Genomic DNA, 27,108 nt, shown 5'->3' with positions numbered 1-27,108 from the left:
TTAGCAGCTATTAATTTTGACTCCAATAATTTCCTCCAACCTCCCTCAGTGCTGTGACTTAATTTTCCCATTGTAGCTGTTTTATTTTAACTAGCTTTTTATTGCTTATTCTCGCAGCTGGAAGCAGATCCAGTTCACCTGGCAAACTCCTCAGTGGCACGTACTCCGGCATGAGCAGTGGACCGCAGAGAGTTTCTGTAGTACCTCAAGCATCCGAGAAACGCAGCAAAATCCCCCGCAGTCAGGGGTGCAGTAGGGAAGCCAGCCCCAACAGATTGGGGTTAGGTAAGGCTTAGTTATCCAGACCACAAATCTGTTTTTCTTTAAATGTGCCTTCTAAGCTAAACCTGTTGACTAACCATGTCAGCACAGGAATAAATATGCTATGCTGTAATCACGCTTTCGCCATTCTCTTTCTCTTTCTCTTTCCCCCCCCCCCTTGGTGAAGGCATTGCAGACAGGGGGGTGTAGTTACAGCATGACAATTTTACATAGGCAGCTTCCATTTTAAATGCTGATATAGGGGAATTTATAGTGGAAATATAAAAATAACGTATGACTTTAAAATGGGGACTGAATTACATCTGTGCACCCTGGTCCAATTATTCTCCACCCTGCTTCACCTGAAGATGACACTTGACTCCTATGTGCAGCACCACAAATCAACAAGTGTGTGTGTGTAGATGCGTAAACATCGAATATGTATATGCAAATAAAATTCTGTAAAGTGGAAAAAAAAAAGCATTGATATTTATTTCTACTTTTGGCCAATGCTAACAGGGCCTCTTCTGTACAGTTGGCCTGCCATATTTGGTTCAATCCCTTTCACTACTTTTTAGTATGCGTGTACCTGTAATTGGTTGTACTTAATCTGTTCATTGTGCAACATTCTACTTTTTTTTTAAATATATCTGATAAATTCAGCGTTGCTGTAGAGGCAAATGTACCAATTGAAGCACACTTAAGTACTAACAAATGACATGGTGCTTGTCTTTGTGCTTTTTCCTTACTCTTTCCTGTGCTGGTCATGGAGTATTGCTTCCACCTGATTTAATGTCTAGATATATTGAAGCTCTGTTGAATCCAATATTTTTAGCTCATTTTGTACACCAGCTGAAATAGATGGAAAAAATGACAGAATGCCGATATCTCATTATTAAAATGTCTATAAAGTGATGTAAGATTACAGTTGGACTTTTTCTTCCTTTTTAGTAAGTTCTGTAACTGATGCTTTTTATTGTTTAACCTTCAAGTAAAACCAGTTCCTTCCCATCTTTCCTCCTCATCAATTCAAAAAAAAGTCATTATAGTAAATCTGTTGCCACTTATTCACCAATTCATTAGGCGTCAATATTGACCGATTGCCTCCATCTCAAGTATAATTAATAAATTGAGGGTTAGTTGTTCTGTAGACTGGCATTAAAGAAAGCAAGATATGAAATAGTTCTCAAAGTTCCCCAATTTACATAACCTCATATTTGATTTACACATTACTGTCTACAAGTCGATGTGCTTGGAAATGGGAAACAATTTCTAATCCTGAATTGTAACAGTAACTAAAAAAATTAAGATTTTTCAAATTCTTTGCTTAATATCTACATTTACTCTTGCTGATGGAAAGAAATGATTTTAAGGCAAAATTAAAAGGCTTGTTATAGTTAGTGCTGACTGCAAGTTTGAGGTATTTTAGTTAATTAAAAAAGGTTTCTTTTTAAACCAGTTACCCCTTTTTTTTCCCCCTTCCTGCCTAAAGAAAATGCTGAGTTTCACTGGAGAAGAGTTCCACTGGTTCTGGCAGCCCCGCCTGTACTTTGCCAAAATGGCTAACTTCATAGAAAGCCTAGACTGGTAATGTTGGGTTATTTGACTGTGGAGTATCACAGGCAACCACACACATTCATTCATGCACACTTCCCAGCAATACCTGTGGGATAGCAATTAAGAACCGGAGCCCTGGCTATTTCTTTCTTTTCTTCTCAATTCTTAGTCCATGGCTACTGAGGCTGATTGTATTGCTCAGTTGACGTCCGTTAACCCAGCAGAGCATGGGGTTCGAACCTTGGACCTCCTGGTTTGTATTTCTCAATATCTCTCGCTATGTAGAATGCTGATTAGTGGGCAAATAAGCGGACTATATCCAAATTAATACCGACAAAAGATCACTCTTGGCAGAATCATTTCATTCTGTGAAGTTTTTCAATTTCTTTTCAGAGCTGGTATGTTTAGTCATTTCTTTTGGATCTGGAATGGCCAGTGACACTTTGAATTTCTCATATTATTGGTCACTGTTTTTATTTTTTTTAAAGTCGACCTAAGGGATTTATTTACCATCCGCTGCAAACACAAACTCAGATTTTCTCTTTCTCCATTTTCCCCCTCCCGCCAAGTTCTTCAAGGCCCTCAAGCCTTGCTGCTAAGGATGCAGGTTGCCTTATTGTCAGACCACCTGCTGTTTGTTTGGTCATCCACCAGGTGGCAGAAAGCACTGAACCCAACCCCCGGATGAGACAATGCTTGATTTCCCCCTAGCCCCTGCATGAAGGCAGCTGATCTGTTTAGCGCCTCCCTGTGCTGAGCAGCCTTGTTTGGGAACTGTGTTCTGCCACTCCATGGTGCTGCTTCATTGCCATTGGTTACCTTTTAAAACTTGTCAGATTTTTGTCAAGAATTTTTGAAGTTTTATAATTTAATTGGCTTACATAATATAATGGTTTATTACCAAAAATAAGAAAACTTTGTAAATGCAGCAAATTAGTAGGAAACATGGTAGCTTCCAGGGACCTTCCAGCAAAGGGAAGGGAAAGCAATTGCATCTCCTATTAAAGTGAAGTAAAACTATCCATATTCCACCATTACGATAGCAAAATACTGCAGATGTTGGAAATCTGAAATAACAACAGAAAATGCTGGAAAAACTCAGCAGGTCAGGCAACATCCGTGGAGAGAAATTTGAGTTGACGTTTCGGGTCGAACCCTTCTTCAAAACTGGAAAGAAAAGAAATTAGATCGAAGGCAGGGCTGCGATCGGACAAAAGAAGTGAAAGAAACAAAAGAGCTAGACGAGATGGTAACAGGCTGAGATTAGGTGTAAAGTGTACTGGCAGGGCAAGAGATAGCTGCCAGGTGGGAGAGAGCGCCTTGTGTTTCTCTCTCCCACCTGGCAGCTATCTCTTGCCCTGCCAGTACACTTTACACCTAATCTCAGCCTATTACCATCTCGTCTAGCTCTTTTGTTGCTTTCACTTTTGTCCGATCGCAGCCCTGCCTTCAATCTAATTTCTTTTCTTTCCAGTTTTGAAGAAGGGTTCGACCCGAAACGTCAACTCCAATTTCTCTCCACGGACGTTGCCTGACCTGCTGAGTTTTTCCAGCATTTTCTGTTGTTATTTCATATTCCACCATTGTTTTCTTCAAAACTGATCCTTTATACTGTTTAAATATGTGGTTGCCCAGCGCTAACTATTACTGTCTTGTTTGTATTTAAAAACATTAGATGTTGAACATTAACGGTACTAATATTGTGGAATCTTTCACTTAAAATATTGCTGTAATGAACTTCACCAAATGTTTACCGCTCTTCCCAACTCATGCTAGCGCGGAGCAGCCGTATCCCTCGACCAAGCATGAGTCAGGGATGCAGCCGCGATACGAGCCGTGAGAGCAGTCGAGATACAAGCCCCGTTCGGGGCTTCGCAACACTTGGTGAGTACCTACAGGCATAAGAGCCATTATGGCTAGCCTTGTCTTGCCCTTTGACCTATTAAGGTTAGTGCCAAGAGGCAATGGCCTTTGCTCTTTTTATTTGGGGGCTTTCTATTGTTTTCTTTTAGTTCTGCCCCTTTTCCCTGTCCTCTTGCATGCTGCTCCCTCTGCTGGTCAGCAAACCCTAGTAGTAGCATTGCTTCTGTACAGTATACCATCACAATTGGAGTTTATTGCTGCATAGCTGAGTGAATATTTTCTGCTATTTTTCCACACATCAGACCCCAATAATTCATTTTAAAGATAATTATTACAGTTCATGCACTACAGAGTTATAATAATGCCTAGAAATGGAACTACCTCTTATATGAAAGTGAGCTTATGATTGCATAATTCTTCAGCTATGTTTTATATCCAAAGAATAACAAGATCACATATTACCTGTTGCAATGGAATTATAATTTTCTGGTCTTCCACTAATCAAATTAAACTTTAATGCTAGAAATCATTGGATAAATCATATAGTGTAACATATTGGAAAGGGTAGAAATTACCCTTTTTTGTCCAATCCAGTCCAAGGCAATTTAAATCTTCAGAATGGAAAATGACTGTGTAATTCCATTTTACTGACCATGTTCTGCTTGGGAAGTCCAAAATTTAATACAGACCTCACTGGCACTGTAATAAGGCAGTGGTTGAGAGTGGAATGTAGCCATTTTAGCTTGCGTTAATAATGGTATCAAAATGTTGGAAGCATACAAGGGATGAAATATGTTAGTTAATGTCATCCTTGCCTACCTTACAGTTCATGGCAGGCGAAGCAACATTTGACATTTCCTTATATTGGTGTTTCTCATGGGTTTGTGCACTTTCTAATTATTTTTGGGGGATGGGGTAATTGTATATCTTTTATCTGATGTACTGTTAAACCTGGTGTATCCAAATATATTGGGAATGTCCAATTTTGTTCTGAATTGGAAATTACAGGATTAAGTGAAGAAGCAAAGTAAAACACTGTTTTTCATCATTTAGTGCTCCTGTAACTTCCGAACACAAGACAACAGGACTGATATTTACAATTTTATACCTCCTAGTTTGTGTAAAATGCTGGTGAGTGGAGGATATAGTGTTTCCAGGTACAGTAGCCAGCTAGTGTTACATTCATCAGTGCACATTCTGCTCTCTAAACATTGGGAACTCTAAATTTTAAACAGGAAAGCTAATTTGAAGAAAAAATGGGAGTTGCGCTTATTCAGTGAATTTTTTAAAAATTTGTTCCTGGGATGTGGGCATTTATTGCCCATCCCTAATTATGGTGTTGAACTAGCTAGGGGAGAGGCCGAAAGAGATCTTGGAGTGATGGTAGACTGAGCACTCATCGTGTTTTGGTCAGCCTACACTTCATGCTCGTCGCTGAGGCACAAGGGAAATGTCCCAAGTCCTGGAGGTCGTGCAGAGTAGTGCCATGATGCTGATCTAGTGTCAACAGACTGAGTTGTGGGAAAAGACTAGAAAAGTTCAGATTCTTCAGCCTTGAAAGGTGGTGAATGAGAGACGAACCATACAAAGGTATATAAATCAGAACAGAAAAATTAAATCCAGAGTCCTGTATTAAATTAAATCATGACTCCTGGTTTAACATAATGCTATGGGCATAGGTATAAACTAGTTTTTTTAAAAAACACATGGATATTAAGTAATAAAAGGCAAGTTGAGGAACAATGTCAATAAGCACTTATTCATGCAGAATATGATTAATGATCTTCTGGATGGGGTAATGGAAGCAAAAACTATCATTTGATGGGTATTTAGCTGCTTTGATGGAGAGGCTGTAGGTTTCTGTGACAGAATGAGCGAGATAGAAAAAAAAAACTTGCGTTTATATATTGCCTTGCATTGTGATTGAAGTCATCCTAAAGCATTTCACATCCCAAAAATATTTCTGAAGTGCATTAACTGTTATGTAGGTGGATGGACCAAACAGCCTCCCTCATTTGTACTTACTTTTTATTGATTTATATAAAGATATTTCTAAAAATCAGGCTGGTGGAAGCAACAGTTCTAAATATCTTAAGCCTGGTTAGTGGAGGTGCATTGTTAAATGTAACATCACATTGATATATTTGCATTTCTACATGTTTGCTCACTGGTACAGTAAACAAACCTAGGAGGTACATATTGTAAATACCGGTTCTGTTTTTTTAGATTAGAAACTGCTGCACTACTGGACAATTTGACAAATTTGTTATTTATAAAATCCCGCAAGTAAAATAGTTTTTTTTTAAGGATTATGAACTCCCAACATCTTGCCATCTGAAAAGACTGTAGCACAACAAACAGTGGGGATTTGATGTTTGGTATTTGGTTTATAGATCTGGATTTGTTTAATCAAGTACATTTATAATGGTAATTAGTACTTAGGACATTGTTCAAATCTACACACATTGGGGTTAATGAGTTTATGATGAGCCAGGTTTGACCAATCTGTAAATATATTTTCCAAAGACATCAGTCATAATCTTTTGAAATGTATTGTATATGCATTCTGTTAGTTGTGCTGGTTCATGTAAACTTGTCAGATACTTAGCTGTAAGCAACAAGAACATAACACCATAAGCCACATTTTTAGGAGAGATTTTGATGCAAAAGTCAACAGTTTTATCAGAACTCTTTTTTTAAATGTTGCAGGACAAAACATTTAAACATGCACTTAGCCTTGGGGTTTTTATTATAACAATGCAGCTTATGGGGTGATATAATGAAGTGTTTAAAATTATGAAGGGCAGGGACAGAGTAGGTAAAAGCAGACGGTTTCCAGGAGTTAAAGGGCCAAGAATTTAGCAGCCATACATGCAAGATTAAATGTAAGAGATTTAAAACGGAGGGCAAGAGAAACTTCCGTAGAGTTGTGAATTCACTTCCTGGGTTAGTGGTTGCAGCAGGAGTTATGTCAACATTAGAGATTATATTGGTTAGGTGGATGAAGGAAAAGGGGTTGAAGGGATACAGGAACAGAGTGAGTAAATGTGATTAGAACTATTTAGGCACGTGGAAGGTAGACGCCAACGTGAACTGGTTGGGCCAAGTGGCCTGTTTCTGTGTTGTAACTTCTATCTATGTATATGTATTAAATTGAATGCAAAAATGCAGAATGCAAAACAATGAATCTGACCCTGATACTTTGTCTTATTGCAAATGTGAAATTGATTGACATTTACGTATTTGAGCCTAGCGGTTATGGTACTGGACTAGCAACCCAGAAGTTGAAATATCACCATGACAGGTTGTGAAATTAAATTCAATAAAAATCTAGTAATTTGTGGACTAGCACCAAAAAAATACTATGAAAGCTTCCAGGTTGTAATGATAACCCAATTGGTTCAGTTATGCCCTTCAGGGAAGGGAGTCGGCCACCTCTACCTCGTCTGGCCGACATGTAATTCCAGTCCCACATAAGGCGGTTGATTTTTACTGCCCTCTGAATTAGCCAAGCAAACAGCCCAGTTGTAAACAATCACTGTCTCAGATGAGTTAAGCAGCAGTCTAACATAGTTATACTCACAGCCACCTCATTGGGAGGAGAAGGCGGCTCCTAGAGCATTCTCATCCTCCATCCATGGTGGAGCCCAACTTGTGAGTGGAGGAGATGGGGCTGAAGTATGTGCACGTGTCTTCAGCCAAAAGTGCCAAGTAGATGATTGTATTTGGCTTCCTCCCGAGACTCACTCCCATCAAATAGATACCAGTGTCCAGCCAGTTCTGTTCACTCCACGTGACATTAAGAAGTGGCTGGGTGCACTGAACACAGAAAAGTTTATGGACTCCGACAACATTCTGGCAGTATTGCTGAAGACCTGTGCACCAGAGCTAGCCAAGATGTTCTAATACAGCTATGACACTTGATATTTACTCGACAACGTGGAAGATTTCCCAGGCATGTCCTATCCAACGAAAGCAGGACAAATCTAACCTTTCAATTACTGCTCTATCAGCCTTTTTTTTGTCTCTTAACTCTCCTGTGAAGCGCCTTGGGACGTTTCACTACATTAAAGGCACTATATAAATACACGTTGTTGTTGCTGCTGCTCCAATCATCAGTGAAGTTCTGGAAAGAATAGTGCCATAAAGCAATGTCTGCTCAATGAAATAAGGGGGGGGGGACGGGTCCCGGTGGAGAGAAATCTAGAATGTTAGAGTAAAGACAAGGAAGCAGTGCAGGAAAGTGATTGGGGTAAGGATAACCCGATTGTGTCAGGAAGGGACAGAGCGTACAAACAAAGGAATGCACTAACAAATAGGGTCCGGGTAAGAGAAACTGGTGGTAAGACAAATAGAGTCATAGTACCAAAAAATGTGAAGATGTCTAAAAATGTTAAAAAGACCAATCTAAAGGCACCGTATCTGAATGCAAGAAGCATTCGTAATACGGTAGACGAATTAACAGCGCAAATAGATGTAAACGGATTCGATATAATTACGATTACGGAGACATGGCTGCAGGGTGACCAGGGCTGGGAGCTGAATATCCAAGGGTATTCGATATTTAGGAAGGACAAGAAAAAAGGTGGGGTGGCCTTGTTAGTAAAGGATGAAATCAGAGCAATAGTGAGAGAATATTGGCTCAGAAAATCAAGATGTAGAATCAGTCGGGGTGTAGCTAAGAAGTACCATGGGGCCGAAAACATTGGTGGGAGTTGTCTATAGGCCTCCAAACAGTAGTGGTAATGTAGGGGATGGCATCAAACAGGAAATTAGAGATGCATGTAACAAGGGTACTACAGTAATCATGGGTGACTTTAATCTACATATAGACTGGCCAAACCAAATTAGCAATAATATTGTGGAAGATGAATTCCTGGAGTGTGTATGAGATTTTTTTTAGACCAGTACGTTGAAGAGCCAACTAGGGAACAGGCTATCCTAGATTGGGTATTGTGCAATGAGAAGGAGTTAATTAATAATCTTGTGTGGGGTCCTTTAGGGAAGAGTGACAATAAAATGATAGAATTCTTCATTAAAATGGAAAGTGAAGTAGTCCAACCTGAAACTAGGGTCTTCAATCTAAACAAAGGAAACTACGAAGGTATGAGGAGTGAGTTGGCTATGATAGATTGGGGAGCTTCATTAAAAGGCACGATGGTGGATAGGCAATGGCTAACATTTAAGGAACGAATGCATGAATTGCAACAGTTATACGTTCCTTTCTGGCGCACAAATACAAAAGGAAAAGTGGCCCAACCATGGCTAACAAAAGAAATTAAGGCTAGTATTAGATCCAAAGAGGAGGCATATAAAGTTGCCAGAAAAAGTGACAAGCCTGAGGATTGGGAGCAGTTTCGAGTTCAGCAAAAAAAGACCAAGAGATTGATTAAGAGGGGAAAAATAGAGTACAAGAGTAAACTTGCAAGGAACATAAAAGCCGGTTGTAAAAGCTTCTACACGTATGTAAAAAGGAAAAGATTAGTGAAGACAAATGTAGATCCCTTACAGTCAGAAACGGGAGAATTTATAATGGGGAACAAGGAAATGGCAGAGCAATTAAACAAATACTTTGGTTCTGTCTTTATGGAAGAGGACACAAATAACTTCCCAGAAATGCTAGGGAACCAAGGGTTGAGTGAGAAGGAGGAATTAAAGGAAATTAGTATTAGTAAAAAAAATAGTGCTGGAGAAATTAATGGGACTGAAAGCTGATAAATCACGAGTACCTGATAATCTGCATCCCAGAGTACTAAAAGAGGTAGCCATGGAAATAGTGGATGCATTGGTTGTCATCTTCCAAAATTCTATAGATTATGGAACAGTTCCTGCAGATTGGAGGGTGACAAATGTAACCCCACTATTTAAAAAAGGAGGGAGAGAGAAAACAGGGAACTACAGACCGGTTAGCCTAACCTCTGTAGTAGGGTCTATTCGAAAGGATGTGATAACAGGACACAGGATTAGACAAAGTCAACGTGGATTTATGAAAGGGAAATCCTGTTTAACAAACCTACTGGAGTTCTTTGAGGATGTAACTGGTAGAATAGATAAGGGAGAACCAGTGGATGTGGTGTATTTGGATTTTCAGAAGGCCTTTGATAAAGTCCCACATAAGAGGTTAGTGTGCAAAATTAAAGCACATGGGATTGGGGGTAATATACTGGCATGGATTGAAAATTGGTTAACAGACAGGAAACAGAGAGTAGGAATAAATGGGTCTTTTTCGGGGTGGCAGGCGGTGACTGGTGGGGTCAGGGATCAGTGCTTGGGCCCCAGCTATTCACTATATATCAATGACTTGGATGAGGGAACCAAATGTAATATTTCCAAGTTTGCTGATGACTTGAAACTAGGTGGGGTTGTGAAGAGGATGCAAAGAGGCTTCAAGACGATTTAGACAAGTTGAGTGAGTGGGCAAATACATGGCAGATGCAGTATAACGTGGATAAATGTGAAGTTATCCACTTCGGTAGGAAAAACAGAAAGGTAGAGTTATTACTTAAATGGTGATAGATTGGGAAATGTTGATGTACAAAGGGACCTGGGTGTCCTTGTACACCAGTCACTGAAAGCAAACATGCAGGTGCAGCAAGCAGTTAGGAAGGCAAATGGTATGTTGGCTTTCATTGCAAGAGGATTTGAGTACAGGAGCAAGGATGTCTTACTACAATTGTATAGGGCCTTGGTGAGACCACACCTAGAGTACTGTGGGCAGTTTTGGTCTCCTTACCTAAGAGAGGATATACTTGCCATAGAGGGAGTGCAGTGAAGGTTCACCAGACTGATTCCTGGGATGGCAGGACTCTCGTATGAGGAGAGATTGGGTCGACTAGGCCTGTATTCACTAGCGTTTAGAAGAATGAGAGGGGATCTCATTGAAACATATAAAATTCTGACAGGACTAGACAGACTGGATGCAGGGAGGATGTTTCCCCTGGCTGGGGGGTCTAGAACGAGGGGTAGGACATTTAGGACTGAGATGAGGAGAAATTTCTTCACTCAGGCTGGTGAACCTGTGGAATTCTCTACCACAGAAGGCTGTGGAGGTCAAGTCACTGAATATATTTAAGAAGGAGATAGATAGATTCCTAGACACAAAAGACATCAAGGGGTATGGGGAAAGAGCGGGAATATGGTATTGAGATGGAGGATCAGCCATGATAATATTGAATGGCGGAGCAGGCTCGAAGGGTCAAATGGCCTATTGCTGCTCCTATTTTTCTGTGGTAACCTGGTTATTGATCGAAACAATGTGCAGTTCAGGTTCCACCAGAGCTACGTGGATTCAGACCTCATCACCGCTTTGATCTAGACATGGATGCAAGAGCTGTACGCCAGACAAAATGCGAGCGTAGCTGCCATTGACATCGACGCAGCAATGGACCAAGTATGACACCAAGCAGGCCTAACAGAACTTAAGTCAATGGGGTCAAAGAGGATCATACCTAACACAAAGGAAGAGGGTTGTGATTGTTGCCAGCTATCGCTGCCCCAGGATATCACTGCAGGAGTTCCTCAGGGTGGCGTCCTTGGCCCAACCATCTTCCTCCCCTCCGACCTCTACCACCAAGAGGAACAAGAACAGCAATGTTGTGGGGATGCCACAATCTCCCAAGTTTCTCTCCAAGTTGCAAACCATTGTGACTTGGCCATATAATCATCGTTCCTTCAACATTGCTGGGTGGAAACCCTGGAATTTCCTACCAAACAACCATTGTGGGAGCGTCACCACCACAAGGACTGCAGCAGTTTAATGAGTAGGCCCACCATCGCCACCTAGGGGTGGGCAATAAATGTGGCCTTGCCTGCAATGACCATGTCCTGAGAACAATTTTTCTTTAAAGTGTGCTCACAGTTAAGTAATTGCAGACAAGAGCTAAGAATTAATTAGAGACTAGGGGGTCGATTTTGTCGAACCTGTTGGGGAAGAAGGCGGGACTTCCCCTTTCGGGTTTCTGACTCGCCTGCATCGACGTCCGGCCAATCCGCGCGATTTTCCCTTGATTGACCTTGTTGAGCCCGCCCAGCGGGCTCAGCAGGCCAATTAAGGGCCACCCGACAACAGGTGACGTCACAGACTGAAATTTCATCTGTCAAGATTTCTGACATGAAATATCAGTGTTTTACAGCTGTTTGAAGCTGTCAAACACTGACAGTCTGATTTCTAAGATGAGTCCTCCTGCGCAGACTCATTTAGAAATCTCAGCAGCACTAAAAGCTGAAAGCTGTCACTTTTGACATCGCAGCCGTTCAGCTTTCAGTTCTGGCTGAGTGCTGCGCTCCCGACAGCTACAGGAAGAAAGGCTGTTAAGTAAAGGTAAGTAAAAGTTCTTTACACACTTTAGACACACCAAACACACTTACCTTTACACTCATGCACCCATCACTCACCTGAGCGCCGACATCGCGACCCAACTCCTTCAACCCGACGGCCCGCTGCTCTAACTTGGCGAGGTTTGGAGCCGTCGGGAAACCCACTCGACACCCCTCAAAATAGGGATTAGGCTAAAGACTGCCTGTTAACTACCTGTTAACAGGCAGTTAATTGGCACTAATCCCTTCCCGCCTGGTTTCGGCGGCCGCCGCCCCTGAAACTTACGCGGGGCGGGGTTTTGGGCGGGATGGTGTCGGAACCCCCAAAGTCGGGATATTCCCCCCCCCCCTGCCCCCCCACACCTGAAACCCCACCTGACGGCTCCCCGAAAATCTAGCCCTAGATCTTTTCATTTCTGTTTCCCCTCCTATCTAGCTCTATCTTAATTTATAAGCCAGCTAACTATTTGTGCTGTTACTGATAAATTTGAAAAAGACTTGTAGCCTAGCTAAGTCTTGTATTTGGTAATAAGGCCAATACCAAAGAAACAAGCCTTTTCAATACAGTAGCATGGAGAAACACACAACATTCTCCTCGGCAGCAGTATGCTCCAAATTTCCAAGTAGCTTTGAATAGCTTCAGTTTTAGCTGCTTTTATACTTGGGGTGGGAGGGCGGGAGTGATTATGGCACTGGCTCCCAACACGAAGGTCTAATGCTAGCAGTTAAACCTTGGAATCGATTTGCTGGATTGGTTAAAGCCAACCCCAGGTAAGTGCCGGGGCTTTTTTGTTTTGCCAAGTCTTTCAGACGACCGGTCTTGGTGAATCCAGGGTTGCTGCCGGCTGCACGAGACTCATGCATGACATGAACATTCCATTAAAACCCAATGTAAAAGTAACTAAAAAGATTTTAGGTGCTTTTGCATCGAGTTAAGTGGGAAATCTAGAAAAATACTGCTTTCGATTACTATGAAGTACTGTCTGTATGCAAACTTAACAATTCTGAAAGAAAATGAGAACGAAAAGCAGTTTTATCCGGCACATTGCATTTAAATGTTTTTTTTTTAAAGTCGCGTGGCTGTATATTTTTATTTTCTGGTGCTGTTTGGTGAGACACAAGTAGACCTGGTTACCAGTTCTGTTTTGGCACCATGGATTTAATTCATGCACGTAAATGTAATGCTGTTTCCTTTTTGAAGGTTCAGGAATTTTAGTCCTCCAGAATTTTGTTGTCTTATTAAAGAAAAGATTTTTATCTCAACAATTTATTCCAAGTATACATTCTTTTACAAGTAGGAAAAATCCCTGGCTATAAATGGGTTAAAGCCCTTGTGACATGTACGTACTTCAATTCTTACTTGAGTTCTTCAACTGTACGTGGCATTGAATTTGTTTAAAAAAACAAATAAAACTTAAGTTTGAACTGTGTGTATTAATGAACTAATGACACTCCACTTGGAACGTATATATGGCCTTTGGTGAAGTACGAGCATTGTCCGCACGCAGCATTGTTCTACTTCATTTGCTGAATGTGCTGTGTTTCCCACCTGAATGTGTTTGGTATTCAGCTTCGTAATGCACCTTGAGCTAAATTTGCACAGAACTTTTTAACTTAATTCCATTGAAGAGTATGTTGCTTTTGGCGAAGCGAAAGCATGTGAGACATTTAATACTTCTGAAGATGCCGCCTTAATTGAAAACAATTTTATTTCCCCGAGGGCATGGTTTACCTTGCATATCTGTTAAGTATAGTTGGCCTAAAAGAAAGTTGCAAATTTATTTAAACTCCATGAACATTTTTCTCTATTGAAAGCAACAATATGAGCAGCAGGCGTGTCTGTAGCACCTTGGTTGGATTTGTATTTATTTTTTAAAAAGAGGCCAGAACTATTTATTGCCAGTAACCTTGTCACCTGTGTAGCCGAAAGTGATGTGGAAACTTGCTAACCCCAGGGTATTGCCCTTCATTTGCTTCCAGCCTCTCGTCGACACTCGAGGTCCACCAGCGCACTCTCCACTGCTGATTCTATTGGGCAGCCAGGTGAACAAGTGCTGTTTGCATGCTTGTTCTAATTTCCCCAATTTTTTTCCCCATTGGTCATTGGGGTTTTCTAACTGCAGCCAGTTTTTTTTTTTCAAATGGTCATTTTAAGTTGCATACATACAAGGAGCAATCATAATTGTCATTTTTACAAGAGTATAAAGAAAACTCTTGGAGCGAGGGTGCCATGATCCATCGTCAGGAACGGGTATATCTAAAAATAAATGTATGGCCATCTGGTACTGTATTGGGTGGAGCGTAAACAGAGAAGTGCTTGTACGCTATGGGAAAAGATGACAATTATGATTGCCCAATAGTGCACTTCATTTGAGCTTTTTCGTCATAGTCTGTACAGTCGTCATTATTTCAGTTGCATCATTAATATTTTCTGGTGAAATGTGATGTTGCAAATTGTACTGTGTAGTGGTAGTCATTACTAATTTATGTTTTCATTTTGTACCACTACTGACTTTTTTTAATTTTTGCCCTTAAAAGGATTGATTGTTTAATTTCCAGACAGATCGGTTGTTGAAATCTAATCCTGTCAGTCAGGCCACTGGATTATAAACGGGTTTAATAAAGTTAGAGTGACAAGAAGCAGCTGTTGTTGAAAAGTCCACTTTGTCATAATTGCCAGAGACAAAATTATAACAGGATACTGAGAGTGCATGGGTGAACATGGAATTAAAATTTATTCATCAACCTGGAAGAGTCGAATGGAAGTATGGCTTACTTTGGTGTTTGTGTGAAATTAGTTTGTTTATGAAGATTAATCAAATTGGGAAAAAGGATTATTCTAATTAATTTGCTTTTAGTCAAGTTAATGTCTTAAAGACTTGCCGACATCAGGTTTTCTACCTTTGTGCACACTGATACCAATCATATTACTGCCGTCAACACATTTTTGATTAATTTAGCAACTAGTTTCTGGGCTTATCTGGTCAACACATGTTTAATATCTAACTTATTGCTATTATTGCCTTTGTACACCTAGCCATAAAACAGCAAAATTAGTGATCAAATTGAGCAAATTTGTCACTGCACGACTAAACGGGGTAGATTTTCGACTTGCCACTGGGTGTAAAACTGGAATTGAGAATTGGGCAAGTTCTATAATGGGCGGCCAATCCACAATGGCAATTTTACACCTGGACGGCAAGTTGAAAATCTAACCTAACATATATATAGTTTCACTGAAATAGTTAGAGACTGAATGCCCATTAATCCAGTTAACCATTTAATTGGTACATTTTAAAAACACAGTACATCTGACGTGAGAACATTATTTGGCCCATCAAACCTGCACTGTCCAGAGTCCCGTGTATAATTATTCTATTATGTACTTCTGTAACCTCCATTTCTTCCCCCTCATTCATCTTTATACTAATTCCTCTTTTGTCTCGCTCCCGGACTTTTATTATATTGAACCAATGTATTATAAACTTGAGATTATGAAGTTCAACTACAATGAAAACATTAATTTTTGCAGGGCTTTAATTGGTTTTCCTTTTAAAGTAATAAAACACATCTGCCTAATTCTGTGAACCTATCCAGTTTTTAATAATACTCTAGAATCCTCTCTCTATCCACAGTAAAATTAGCCAAAATAATATTAAATGGAAAGTCCACTCTGTTTCATAAAAAAAATGGAAAAATACACTCCCTTGCTATAATGCTACTAATTCGAACAAGGTTGCAGTTCTAACACTGGTAATGTATAACTTCCGTTAGTGACTGCAACTTTTATAACATACTCTCCAATGTAACCTGATTTTTGTTAACATCCTGAGGGTTGTGGCCCTGAATTTGCACAGATCCAGCGACGCACACACCCCTAATTGGCCAACAGGTGCGGCTTTTTCCACCCTCTTTTTCTTCCCCCCCAGCCCCCACCTTGAGTGCCCAAAGTTTGCCCATGGTGGTGCAGTTTCCCACCCCTGCCATGCATGTGAGATGACTTGACCCCGGATATTCCAGCGGAGTCATAAGCAGCGGTCACTCCCTCCTGCTCCGAGGGTTTGCGTATTTGAGTGGCTTCCAACACCAATATGTTTGTTCAGCAGTATCACTATTGGAATCCACTCCACTTTTATTTTCATGTATTACATTAAATGTATAGACTGGGAACTGCAGAAGGGTATGCGTGCAGATAATCAAATAATGTAGTGTTCGTGTTGCTACTAGTGATAATCGCATAGTCGCTACTAGACTTAACCCCTGCACTCCACTCCTCGAGCTTTCCTGCCCACCTCTCTGCATGGAAGGAGGGGCTCCCTGTAACAAAAGGTCTGCCAGCAAGACTTGGAGGTATCAATTGAGCACATATTAGTTACAGCTCAAATTCATTGTTTAATAATTCACTATCGGCCCACATTCCCTGAAGCTGAAGCAGTCTTATTAACTTGTAAACATGTATTTGAGTGTTTTAGCTTCTTTAAGCAATAACATTGAAATTGTTGATGAGAAAAATCCAACCATCCCGAGTGGTGTTGCACAGGTGCGTGCTATAGATATGACAACTTAATTTCTGCTGCACTTTCAATTTATTGTAGATATTTATATAAAATTGAAAGTTGTTGCTCACTTCCAAATCATTTGAAACATTAATGGTTCAGTATGGGGGGGTGGAAAAAGGCATACATTCACTTAAAGGGATAACTTCATATAAACAGGAGTGTTGAGTCACACACTGAGTTTCAGTATTAAACAAACCCATGTTTATGTGGATGTAGTTGAATGTGCAGTTAGGAACAATTGAAACACAATTTAGTTTATACTATTGCTATTACTATTTTCTGACTCGCCACAGAACACACTGACCTACAGCCAACCCTTTGTGCTAAATTCATTTGTAACCAGTCCACCCACCCACACAGACCTTGGTGAGCCCAGCAATCGATTCTTCTTGTGCATACGCAGATTGAACATTTTTTTTTAAATTCAAAATTATGGTACATTACCAAAGTGGAAACATTTTTTGCACCAAATGGATTCAAACCAAAAATTTACATCCTCCTCTTTCAAAACTCTTTCAATGGGAAGGGATAATAATCTTAACATTCTGTCGGATTGTTGGCCAAACTTTCATTACTCTTTTAGTTGCATCGTTACTGAGGTTTGTTTTGCTGGGAGTGGGGTGAGAAGTAATTTCTGATTTAAGGTTGCATTTGTTGCGTTGCAACTTTAAATAGTGGTCAAAACTACTTGTCACAATAACTGCTCTTGCTGGCCTCGGTTAAAGTGTAATTTGAGAAACATAACTTCCTTTTAATAACTCTGTTCGTTTAACTTCATATTTTCATTTTAATTAGATCGTTATGGGCTTGGACAAGCTGGTCGGTTGCCTGCCGCAGTAAATGCCATGAGGGTTCTCAACACAAGCACGGAGGTGGAGGCTGCAGTTGCAGATGCCTTGGTAATAAATCTTTAAATAGTGAACTGCAAGACTGAAATGGAAGTCCAGTCTAAAAATGTACCTTTTTTGAAGTGCAATTATGGTTTACATTTTTTTTGAAAAGCCCTACCTTCGCTGTCTAGCATTATTTTTACATCAGATTATCATTACATGCTGTTGTGGTTCTTGACAATTGTATATGGCCGAGTGGTGGAACTTGAGACTCTATTGTTTTTTGGACGGTTATGAATTTGGGACAGTATTGAGGTCCCCCCCCCCCCCCAACCCATCTGTCCTAAAATTGTTAACTCCTTTGCGGGGGTACAAGTCCATGAATAATGGCCACTGTCCAGTAGCGTGCTCAAGTTTGCCCTCATTTATTTGAGTCTTATTAACACTGGCTGACTGTTCAACTGTGGAGCACATCATCAAGCAAGTATGTCTAATTTACTTTTCCTTGCTTTTTTCTAAAAATTGCATTTCTGTAAGTTGCATGTTCTTGTTAAAAAAAAAACACATGTTAGCACCTCCGATGTTGGATGTTGTCCTTCAAACTGTTGTCAGTGATACCGCATTCCTATTCTTGAAGCTGCAATTGCTTTTTCTGTGGAATCGCCTTTGAGATGATATGCTGTGGTGGGGGGAGACTCTTGTTTTCTTTGATCTTTTTTCTCTCTCACTCCCATTCTCTCCTTGTGCTTTCTCTCCTACTCTCTTCACTCTCGCTCTCTTGTGTCTCTCCTGCCCTCTTCTCTTGTGTCTCTCCTGCCCTCTTCTCTTGTGTCTCTCCTGCCCTCTTCTATCTGTCTTTCACTCTTTCATTCTGTCCCCTTTTTCATTCACTTACTCACTCCCTTGCTCTTGCCTTCTCTTCCTTCCCCTGTGTAATAGGGTCTCTCCACATCCCAGAAGTTGGGACAATGAGGGGGAGTCCGGGGACATAAAGTGCTGCGAAGTCCCCCTATTTAAATAAAATAAAACAAAAGCTTTTTATCTGATGGCATTAACTTCTGATGTTAAATGGTACCAGATACAGCTACAGTTAGACTATTGCTATGGAATGAATTCTAATGCTTATCTGTAACTCCAGGTCCCATAATTTGTACACTTTCTTGGAGTATGATTACTTTTTCAGATGAGACTAAAACAATTATTCTCCCATTGACCTGTACAAAGGCACGATGAGCATTGACCACCCCATACCTTATTCATGTCATATGTTGGTATGGTAGCAGGATTTTGGTATTACCCCTCTCCCATTTGTTGAACCGATGTAATGTAGAAATTGATTAAGTATTTCTGAAAGTAAGCATCTCTTTCAAATGTCTTTTTTTGTGTTTAATTTGCTTAATTAATTTATTCTTCTACTGTGAAAATATTCAATTATTCTCCTTTTGACATGATTCTTTGTACTTTCTCCCCTGAAAATTGTTTTGCTGCAATCAGCTATTAGGAGACTCCAGGACTAAGGTAGTAGTGCTTTTTGATCCTGTTTTCTTCACCAATCATTCTACTGTTTCTTTGCTGTTTTTATTATTCTTCCAGACTGTTAGAATACATACAGTACCAGATCAGAGGTGCACTGTATATGGAATTGTGGATGTCTGGGACTGCATTACAAAGTTGCTTGCTGTCACATAAGAGAACTTACAAGCCTCAAAACTACTGGGGTATTAAGGAATCGTATGTAGCTACGTAGTAACAATTGGTGCAGTCCTGAGCTGATTAGATGGTTATAACTGTCGGGCACAAACAAGCTGAAAATGAGTGGTTACAAAGGGATTGGATGGTCCAGTGGGTTAATACACTGTTCACCTCTGGGGTCTGTGTTTAAATTCAGCCCAGACTGGTGGGATGAAAGTCTCTTCTGCTGGTTGCATGGGTCCAATTGGAAATTGGGTTGGTTAGTCTAAACCCAGTCCATGGTGAAACAAAAACAGAAAATACTGGAAACACACAGCCGGTCAGTCAGAACGGATAAGTGAACGTTTTGGGTGTGGACTCATGTTTCAAAGCTGAGTTCACATCTGAATCATTACCTTGCCTGTTCTCCCCACAGATGCTGACCTACCTGTTGTGTATTTCCAGCATTTTGGTTTTTTTTTGTTTCAGATATCCAGCATCTGCACTGTTGCTTTTTGTTAGTCCTCAGTGGATCTGGACCCACAGCAGAAAACTGTCCACTGATTGGTGACCTCCTGTTCATTCCCCAGAACAAACATTCATGGAGCTTAATGAGAACCAAAGAAATATTGATACAAGAAAAGATTTTCCACACTTCTTTATTTTTCATCTCTAAAGATCTTTTTTTATGCATGCTTTTGATGTTTGGTTTTTATAAGGTGTGGTATTAACGCGCAGTGGTTGAATTCATTTTGTAGACAAAAAGAATGGGGATAATTTTAACCTAACTGAACCTGCCTGGTGGGAAACTGACGGGATCGAGTTGATGTCTGTTTTACTCCTTGCCTGATTTTGATGTCAATGGGCAGTAAAATCGGGCAGGGTGTAAAACGGTCAGCCAATCCGATCCAGTCAGTTTTCCAACGAATGGGTTAGTTTAAAATTAACCCCCAATGGGTTCTGGCAGGAGAACCTTTATTTTTTTGAACTCTGTTCCCAAAACAAGTACAAAAATTTAAAGCCGTGCATTCATACAGGTCAATTTAAGATCCGCTATATAATGTATGCAGTACAAAGAATGCCAGAAGCGATGATATGGCTGTAATCCACAAAGGATCACAACTGCAGTGATTTGGCAATTGTTATACCCCAAAAGTTTGTGTTGTAGGCAGAATATACTCCAGGCTGTTTTTGTCTTTTAAATATTCTATACCTTTTTTGGAGTTTTTCATTTATTGAGGTTTAGTTGTTAGTTTGTGTTATACAATACTATTGCTGCCACAGTTGGCTGGTGTTATGCTACTGATGTGTGTAAGCGAGAAAGAGAAACTCTGTTTTGAGGTGCTTTACAACATTGATGGAGTAAGCAGGACTTTCATGGAACCACCTGACTGGACCAAAAAAAGTGTTTCACAGTTACAAGTGTGCTCTTAGAAAATTTTAACACTTAAGTGCGTTATTTCTATCTAATTATAAGACCTGATGGAGAAAATGCAGTGGATGTAGTGTACGTGGACATGGAAAGCTGTTGACAAGATATCAGATGGGAGATTACTAGAGAAAATCAAGGGTAATGGAATAAGGGGAGCATAGCAAATTAGATTGCAAATTGGTTGGAGGGGAGAAAGCAGATAGTAGGAGTTTTTCAGAGCAGGCAGTTATTTATTTAATTTTTTTTTTTTGAAGAGTGGTTGGAAGTGGGCAGTTGTGTCCCACAGGGTTCAGTCTTGGGATCACTTCAATTCACTGTGTATATCAAAGATTTTAGGATAGGCCGAGAGGAGTGGTGTTGAAATTTGCAGATGATAAAATTAGAGGAAAAGATGATTCTTTAGAAGACCAAAATAAGCTGCAAAGAGATGAGATGGGGGAATGGGCTAAAAAGTGGCAGGTGGAATTCAATGTCCGTGTTAGATGAGGTGTTTTGATTAATTAAAGAATATATAAATAAATAGCAGCAATTATACTCTAAATGGAAGTATGCTCCATGCTATGGAAAAATAGATTTGGAGATAAGGTTCACAGGACATTAAAGGCAACATGTCTGGTTGATGAGGCTGTTTATATAAAAATAAAATCTAGAATTTCAGTAACTTATCACAAGGAATATAATATAAAAGTCAAGAGGTAATGATGAGCCTATATAAATTCTTATTAAGACCTCCATTAGAGGGCTGTTGCAGTGTTGGGCTTCACAATTTAGGTAGAATATTGAAACTTGAGAGGGTATAAAACAGATGCTGCCTGGTGTGAGAAATTACAAATAGGAAGAAAGCCTTGGAATGTTTAAAAATCTGTTTAAACAATGCAGATTACAGAGAAATATTATTCAATTGTTAAACACTATACAGGAAACTTTGTTATATCCGGCACCGACGGGACCGAGCTGTTGCCGATCTATCCAAACTGCCAGACATACCAGCGTTAATGTTGAAGCATACGGAGGTTTTCATCTCCGTATCTGACAACAAACACTGTTGCTTAGCAACAGCTTCAGACAGTCGGCCCGTACCTTAGAAGCGTCTTTGTAGCTTAGCAACAGCTTCAGAGAGACTTTCCAGAGCCTGACTGTTGGAAAAAAAAAAGCCACAAGAAGGGGAAAAAAAGCCACGAGAAGAAAAAAAACCTAACAAAACGGCTCCTAATTTTTGCCGGTAGATCGAGGTTTCCGGACATACAACTTCCGGATAAACCAAAGTCTCCTGTAAAAGGATGGGACAGGGTAGATAGATGCTGGAAATCTGCAATAGAAACAGAAAATGCTGGAAATCCTCAGCAGGTCAGGTAGCATCTGTGGAGAGAGAATCCGAGTTAACGTTTCAGGTCAATGACCTTTCGTTCGAACTAGAAAAAGTTAGGTTTTAATCAAGTACAGAGGCAGGGGAGGGGAGGAAAGAACAAAAAGGAAGGTTTGTGATAAAGTGGTAGGCAGGCGAGATTAAATGACAAAAAGGGGGTGGTAATGGGAGAAGTCAAGAAACAAAAGATGGGTCTAGAGGTGTAAATGGCAACAGCAGAATCATTGCCAACAGCTGCTGCCTGAGAAAATGGGAGCAGTGGTTATGATCTGAAATTGTTGAACTCTATGTTGAGTCCGGAAGGCTGTAAAGCTCTTAATTGAAAGATGAGCTGTTCCTCGAGCTTCCGTTGAGGTTCATTAGAACCGTGTAGGAGGCCCAGGACAGAGAGGTGGGAGTGGGGCAGCGAATTAAAATGCTGACACAGGCTGATTGTGCTGAATAACCAGTTTTCATGTTGTGACCTATATTTCTATGTGAGACACCTATTTAAATGCTGTCTGTTCATAACACACATGCGTGATGCCTGAGCAGAACAATGACCCGGACAAGGATCCTATTAATAATAAAACATTCAAGACAAAGAGCGATAGATTTTTCGATACCAAGGGAATCGAGGAATATGCCAATTGGGCGGAAAAATGGTGTTGAGGCAGAACATCAGCCGTGATGGAATGGCCTACCATGCTCCTATTTCTTGTGTTCTTATGCTAAGTGTAATTTACTTCTTCTCATAACCATTTCTGGCTGCTCACAAAAACAGGTTGTGGCCAAATGTCAGGAACCAAATTGAAAGAATAATTTATTTACATATTTATCAAAATATATTTTTCCGTAGCTGAAGCTGACATTATTCCCTTTTAAGCCGACAGTACAATTAAGAACATAAGAAATAAGAGGAGTAAGCCATACAGCCTCTCGAGCCTGCTCCGCCATTCAATAAGATCATGGTTGATCATCGACCTCAACTCCACTTTCCTGCCCAATCTCCATATGCCTTGATTCCCCTAGAGCCCAAAAATCTATCTATCTCAGTCTTGAATATACTCAAAGACTCAGCATTCGCAGCCCGCTGGGGCAGAGAATTCCAAAGATTCACAACCCTGAGTGAAGAAATCCTTTCTCATCTCAGTCTTAAATGGCCTACCCCTTATCCTGAGACTATGCCCCCTAGTTCTAGACACTCCAGCCAGGGGAAACAATCTCTCAGCATCTACCCTGTCAATCCCCTTCAGAATCTTCTATGTTTCAATGAGATCACCTCATTCTTCTAAACTCCAGAGAGTACAGGACCCCATTCTACATAATCTCTCATCATAAGACAACCCTCTCATCCCAGGAATCAATCTAGTGAACCTTCGTTGCACCACCTCCAAGGCAGGTACATCCTTCCTTAGATAAGGAGACCAAAACTGTGCACAGTACTCCAGGTGTAGTCTCACCAAGGCCCTGTACAATTGTAGCAAGACTTCCTTACTCTTGTATTCCAACCCCCTTGCAATAAAGGCCAACATGCCATTTGCCTTCCTTATTGCTTGCTGTACCTGCATGCTAGCTTTCTGTGTTTCTTGCACAAGGACACCCAAATCTCTCTGAACACCAACATTTGAAAGTTTCTCACCATTTAAAAAGTATTCTGTTTTTCTATTCCTACCAAAGTGAATAACCTCACATTTCCCTACATTATACTCTATCTGCCACCTTATTGCCCACTCACTTAGTCTATCTATATCCCCTTGCAAGACTCTGTGTTCTCCTCACAGCTTACTGTCCCACCTAGCTTTGTATTATCAGCAAACTTGGATACATTACACTCTGTCCCTTCATCTAGGTCATTAATATAGATTGTAAATAGCTGAGGCCCCAGCACTGATCCTTGTGGCACCCCACTAGTTACAGCCTGCCAACCTGAAAAAGATCTGTTTATCCCTATTCTGTTTTCTGTCCGTTAACCAATCCTCTATCCATGCTACTATATTACCCCCAACCCCATGAGCCCTAATCTTGTGTAATAACCTTTTTATGTGGCACCTTATTGAATGCCTTTTGGAAATCCAAATATACTACATCCACTGGTTCCCCTTTATCTACCCTGCTAGCTACATCCTCAAAAAACTCTAATAAATTTGTCGAACATGATTTCCCTTTCATAAAACCATGTTTACTCTGCCTAATTGTGTTAAGACAAACCTTTATTCTCTTTTTTTGAATGATACTTAAATATCAAACCTTCACTTTTTTCTTTTAAAAAGAATGTCCTTAAAATTTGTGATGAAGGTACAAAACACTGCAGTTTAAGAACATAAGAAATAGGAGCAGGTGTTGGCTATTTGACCCCTTGAGCCTGCTCTGCCATTCAATAAGATCATGGCTGATCATCTACCTCAACTCCACTTTCCAGCACTATCCCCTTATCCCTTGATTCCCTTAATATCCAAAAATCTATCGATCTCTGTCTTGAATATACTTGAATATCCACAGCCTTCTGGGGTAGAGAATTCCAAAGATTCACCACCCTCTGAGTGAAGAAATTTCTCCTCATCCCTGTCCTAAATGGCCGACCCCTTATTCTGAGACTGTGACCCCTGTCAGCTCAGTTGTTTTACTCATGTACATGCATTTGTAAAAAATAGTTTTAGTGGAATGACGAGAACATGTGACTCAAAAAAAAGTTATGATTGTAGAAGTGTTATAATCGTCTAGTTTTGCTGTAGCCTGTAGGTGATCTCATTTTCAGGTTAGAATAATCCCAATGAGACCGCTAGCTTTGGTTTCCCACATGGTTATGCTATTACCTGTACAATGCTTTGGTGAACCATTTGCATGAAGCTCTTGTTCAACAAGCAAAACACAAAGATGAATTTTAAAATGTGTGTTTACAGTATATTTACAACATGCATACATGTCACATACTTTTTGTATTTTGTGTGTGTGAGATGAATGAAACGATGCTTTGTTTTCACTTCACTTTTAGAAAAAACCCGTGAGAAGGCGATATGAACCATATGGCATGTACTCTGATGATGATGCAAACAGCGATGCTTCTAGTGCTTGTTCAGAGCGGTCTTACGGCTCCAGAAATGGAGGCATTCCACACTACTTGCGCCAGACAGAGGATGTGGCTGAGGTCTTAAACCACTGCGCCAGCTCGAATTGGTCTGAGAGGAAAGAAGGACTTGTAGGCCTTCAAAATCTATTGAAAAGCCAGAGGACATTAAGGTAAGGCTCTGCAAAATATACTATTGGGTTGCAGGAACTTTTCAACTCTGCTTCTCAAACCACTTGATTATTCTAATAACCTGGCATGTTAGAATCCATCACTAATGATGTAAGCATAACTAGACTTTCTTTAAAAAAAAATGTATCTGGAGGTCTGGGTAGTGCCAGTAGGTTAGACTAATTCAAAATTTGGGATTTTCTAATCAGCATTACTAATGTTAGCATTCACTAATTTAAAATGGGTTAATACTGCTATTCGAATAGCTAAAAATGCTATCAGAAAATCTAGGTGTGAGTGTTTGAATCCACCATGGTGACATTTGGAACGGAGTTGTTGAGTAAAATTAGACTGGTTTATTTGCATATGAATCAAAACTTCACCCATAAACTTTGAAACATAATCTCTCAAAGAAAGAAACTGTGTAATTGTAGTTTTATCTTTTCTAAGCTGTACAAAATTTGCCATTAGAAGAAAACACGATATACATGCAAGCCTTCATAGACAAAATGCTGACAACGGTCATTTAAAATGACAACCGAAAGTTAAAAAAATTCTGTTCCAAGTGTGTTAAAGCATTTTAATAACCAAGGCAGAATTATATTTTGTTTCCACTGCTATAATTTGTATTTTTAGAAAAAAAAAGTTACCAAACATCTTACTTGAACTATTTCTGTTTTTTAAAAAGGCCATTTAATAACCGTGCTTTTAATAAACTCTTGCTGATCTGCACTTTTTATATTCATTTACTTTGCAGCCGTGTTGAACTGAAGCGGTTGTGTGAGATCTTCACTCGTATGTTTGCAGATCCTCATAGCAAGGTAACCTCTTCTAAGAGAGCTTTTGCAAGCAACCTCTTGCATGTACATGTAAACAGCTCTGCGCTTTGTGTGAATGCATGTCACGTTTTAAAATATTTGCATTCATTGGCCTAGATGGACCATAATGTGGAATATGCTGCATTTTATATTTATATCAATACAGGGCATTTGTAAAGGTAGCTGTATTAAAGAGTTGGTTATCAGGGAAGATGCAATTTTTAAAGTTATTTTTAGAAAAAAAGCAACTTGTATATTTTCATATAAGGATTCAACTTTGAAAGTGTTTATTCAGAGATACCTATATAATTGTAACCCACATATAGCGTGCAGCAAGTAGGAATAGATTTTTTAAAGCCGATTTTTAAATTTATCTTACAACTTTCTGAAAGCATTTTGCTTAAACCCGAGCCCAAAAGTATGTTAATTTTACATCCTACTTATTGAATGTTGATGCAGTTTGCACACATTTATAAAAAAATAAAAAAAATTATATAGAAGTACTAGTTGCATTTTTAAAGTCTTCCAGAAAATGAAAGTACAATAAATATGATCTAAAAGATGAATTTTTAATGTGCTAGAATCTGTATTTTGGCATGCAGCGAGCACTGTTGGATGTGAGAATTTGTTTGCATTTTGCGTAGCTTTATCTAAAAGCCTGTTTATTATGAAGTGATTAATGTACGTCGGTAACCATTGCAAAGCACTGTTGCTTTTAAGTCTACTGCATTAATCAATGGTTTGTTTTCTTGCATGTCCTGTCCTTTGTCGGAACTCACAACAGAGAGTAAGTGCGGCTTTTATTGTTTTACTACAAACTAACAAATATAATGGAACCCTTGAAAAGTAAATTCTTCTTTTCAGAGGAAAAGTTGGTTTCAAATCTGACTGAAGAATAATAAATCCCAATTAGTTGCTGCAATAAGTTTTTAAAAAGTGAGTGTTTACAGGGAGCCTACCTTCTGCCATTAAGTGTTGGTTCACTGAAGGTATCTGCAGATTATTTTTCAGAATACGAGAGAGATCTTGTAAAAGTTAGTAGGTATTGCCAGATTTTTGTTTCATTGAATTGCATTCTAAGTACAATGTTGATATTGTACCAGTTTTGAAATATTTGGAGTTCAGCTGCAGAAATTAAGCAGTTTGAGGCCTTGTTGTTTTTGCCATGAAATAAGCAAAGTTGATTTTCACCAGGTGGTGGCAATGTAACCTATATTC

General features: G+C 39.8%; 1 protein-coding gene across 15 annotated transcripts in view; it reads left to right on the top strand.

The window, feature by feature from the left end:
- Positions 1-27,108, top strand: part of clasp1a (cytoplasmic linker associated protein 1a) — a 362,676-nt gene that overhangs the window by 219,218 nt on the left and 116,350 nt on the right. For 8 of the 15 annotated variants that reach the window (XM_085986891.1, XM_085986894.1, XM_085986892.1 and 5 more), the window contains 5 exons: positions 118-285; positions 17,352-17,455; positions 18,881-18,904; positions 24,830-25,074; positions 25,830-25,893. In XM_085986891.1, the coding sequence (XP_085843017.1) occupies positions 118-285; positions 17,352-17,455; positions 18,881-18,904; positions 24,830-25,074; positions 25,830-25,893 (605 nt within the window). Of the gene's footprint in view, positions 1-117; positions 286-13,295; positions 13,338-13,977; positions 14,041-17,351; positions 17,456-18,880; positions 18,905-24,829; positions 25,075-25,829; positions 25,894-27,108 lie in introns of all 15 variants that reach the window. The other 7 variants (XM_085986887.1, XM_085986895.1, XM_085986890.1 and 4 more) reach the window with 2 other exon arrangements.

Source organism: Somniosus microcephalus, chromosome 4 (assembly GCF_052327205.1).
Source record: "Somniosus microcephalus isolate GS21.2 chromosome 4, FLI_Smic_1.0, whole genome shotgun sequence".
NCBI lineage: Eukaryota > Metazoa > Chordata > Chondrichthyes > Squaliformes > Somniosidae > Somniosus > Somniosus microcephalus.
This window is presented reverse-complemented; position numbering and strand designations above follow the sequence as displayed.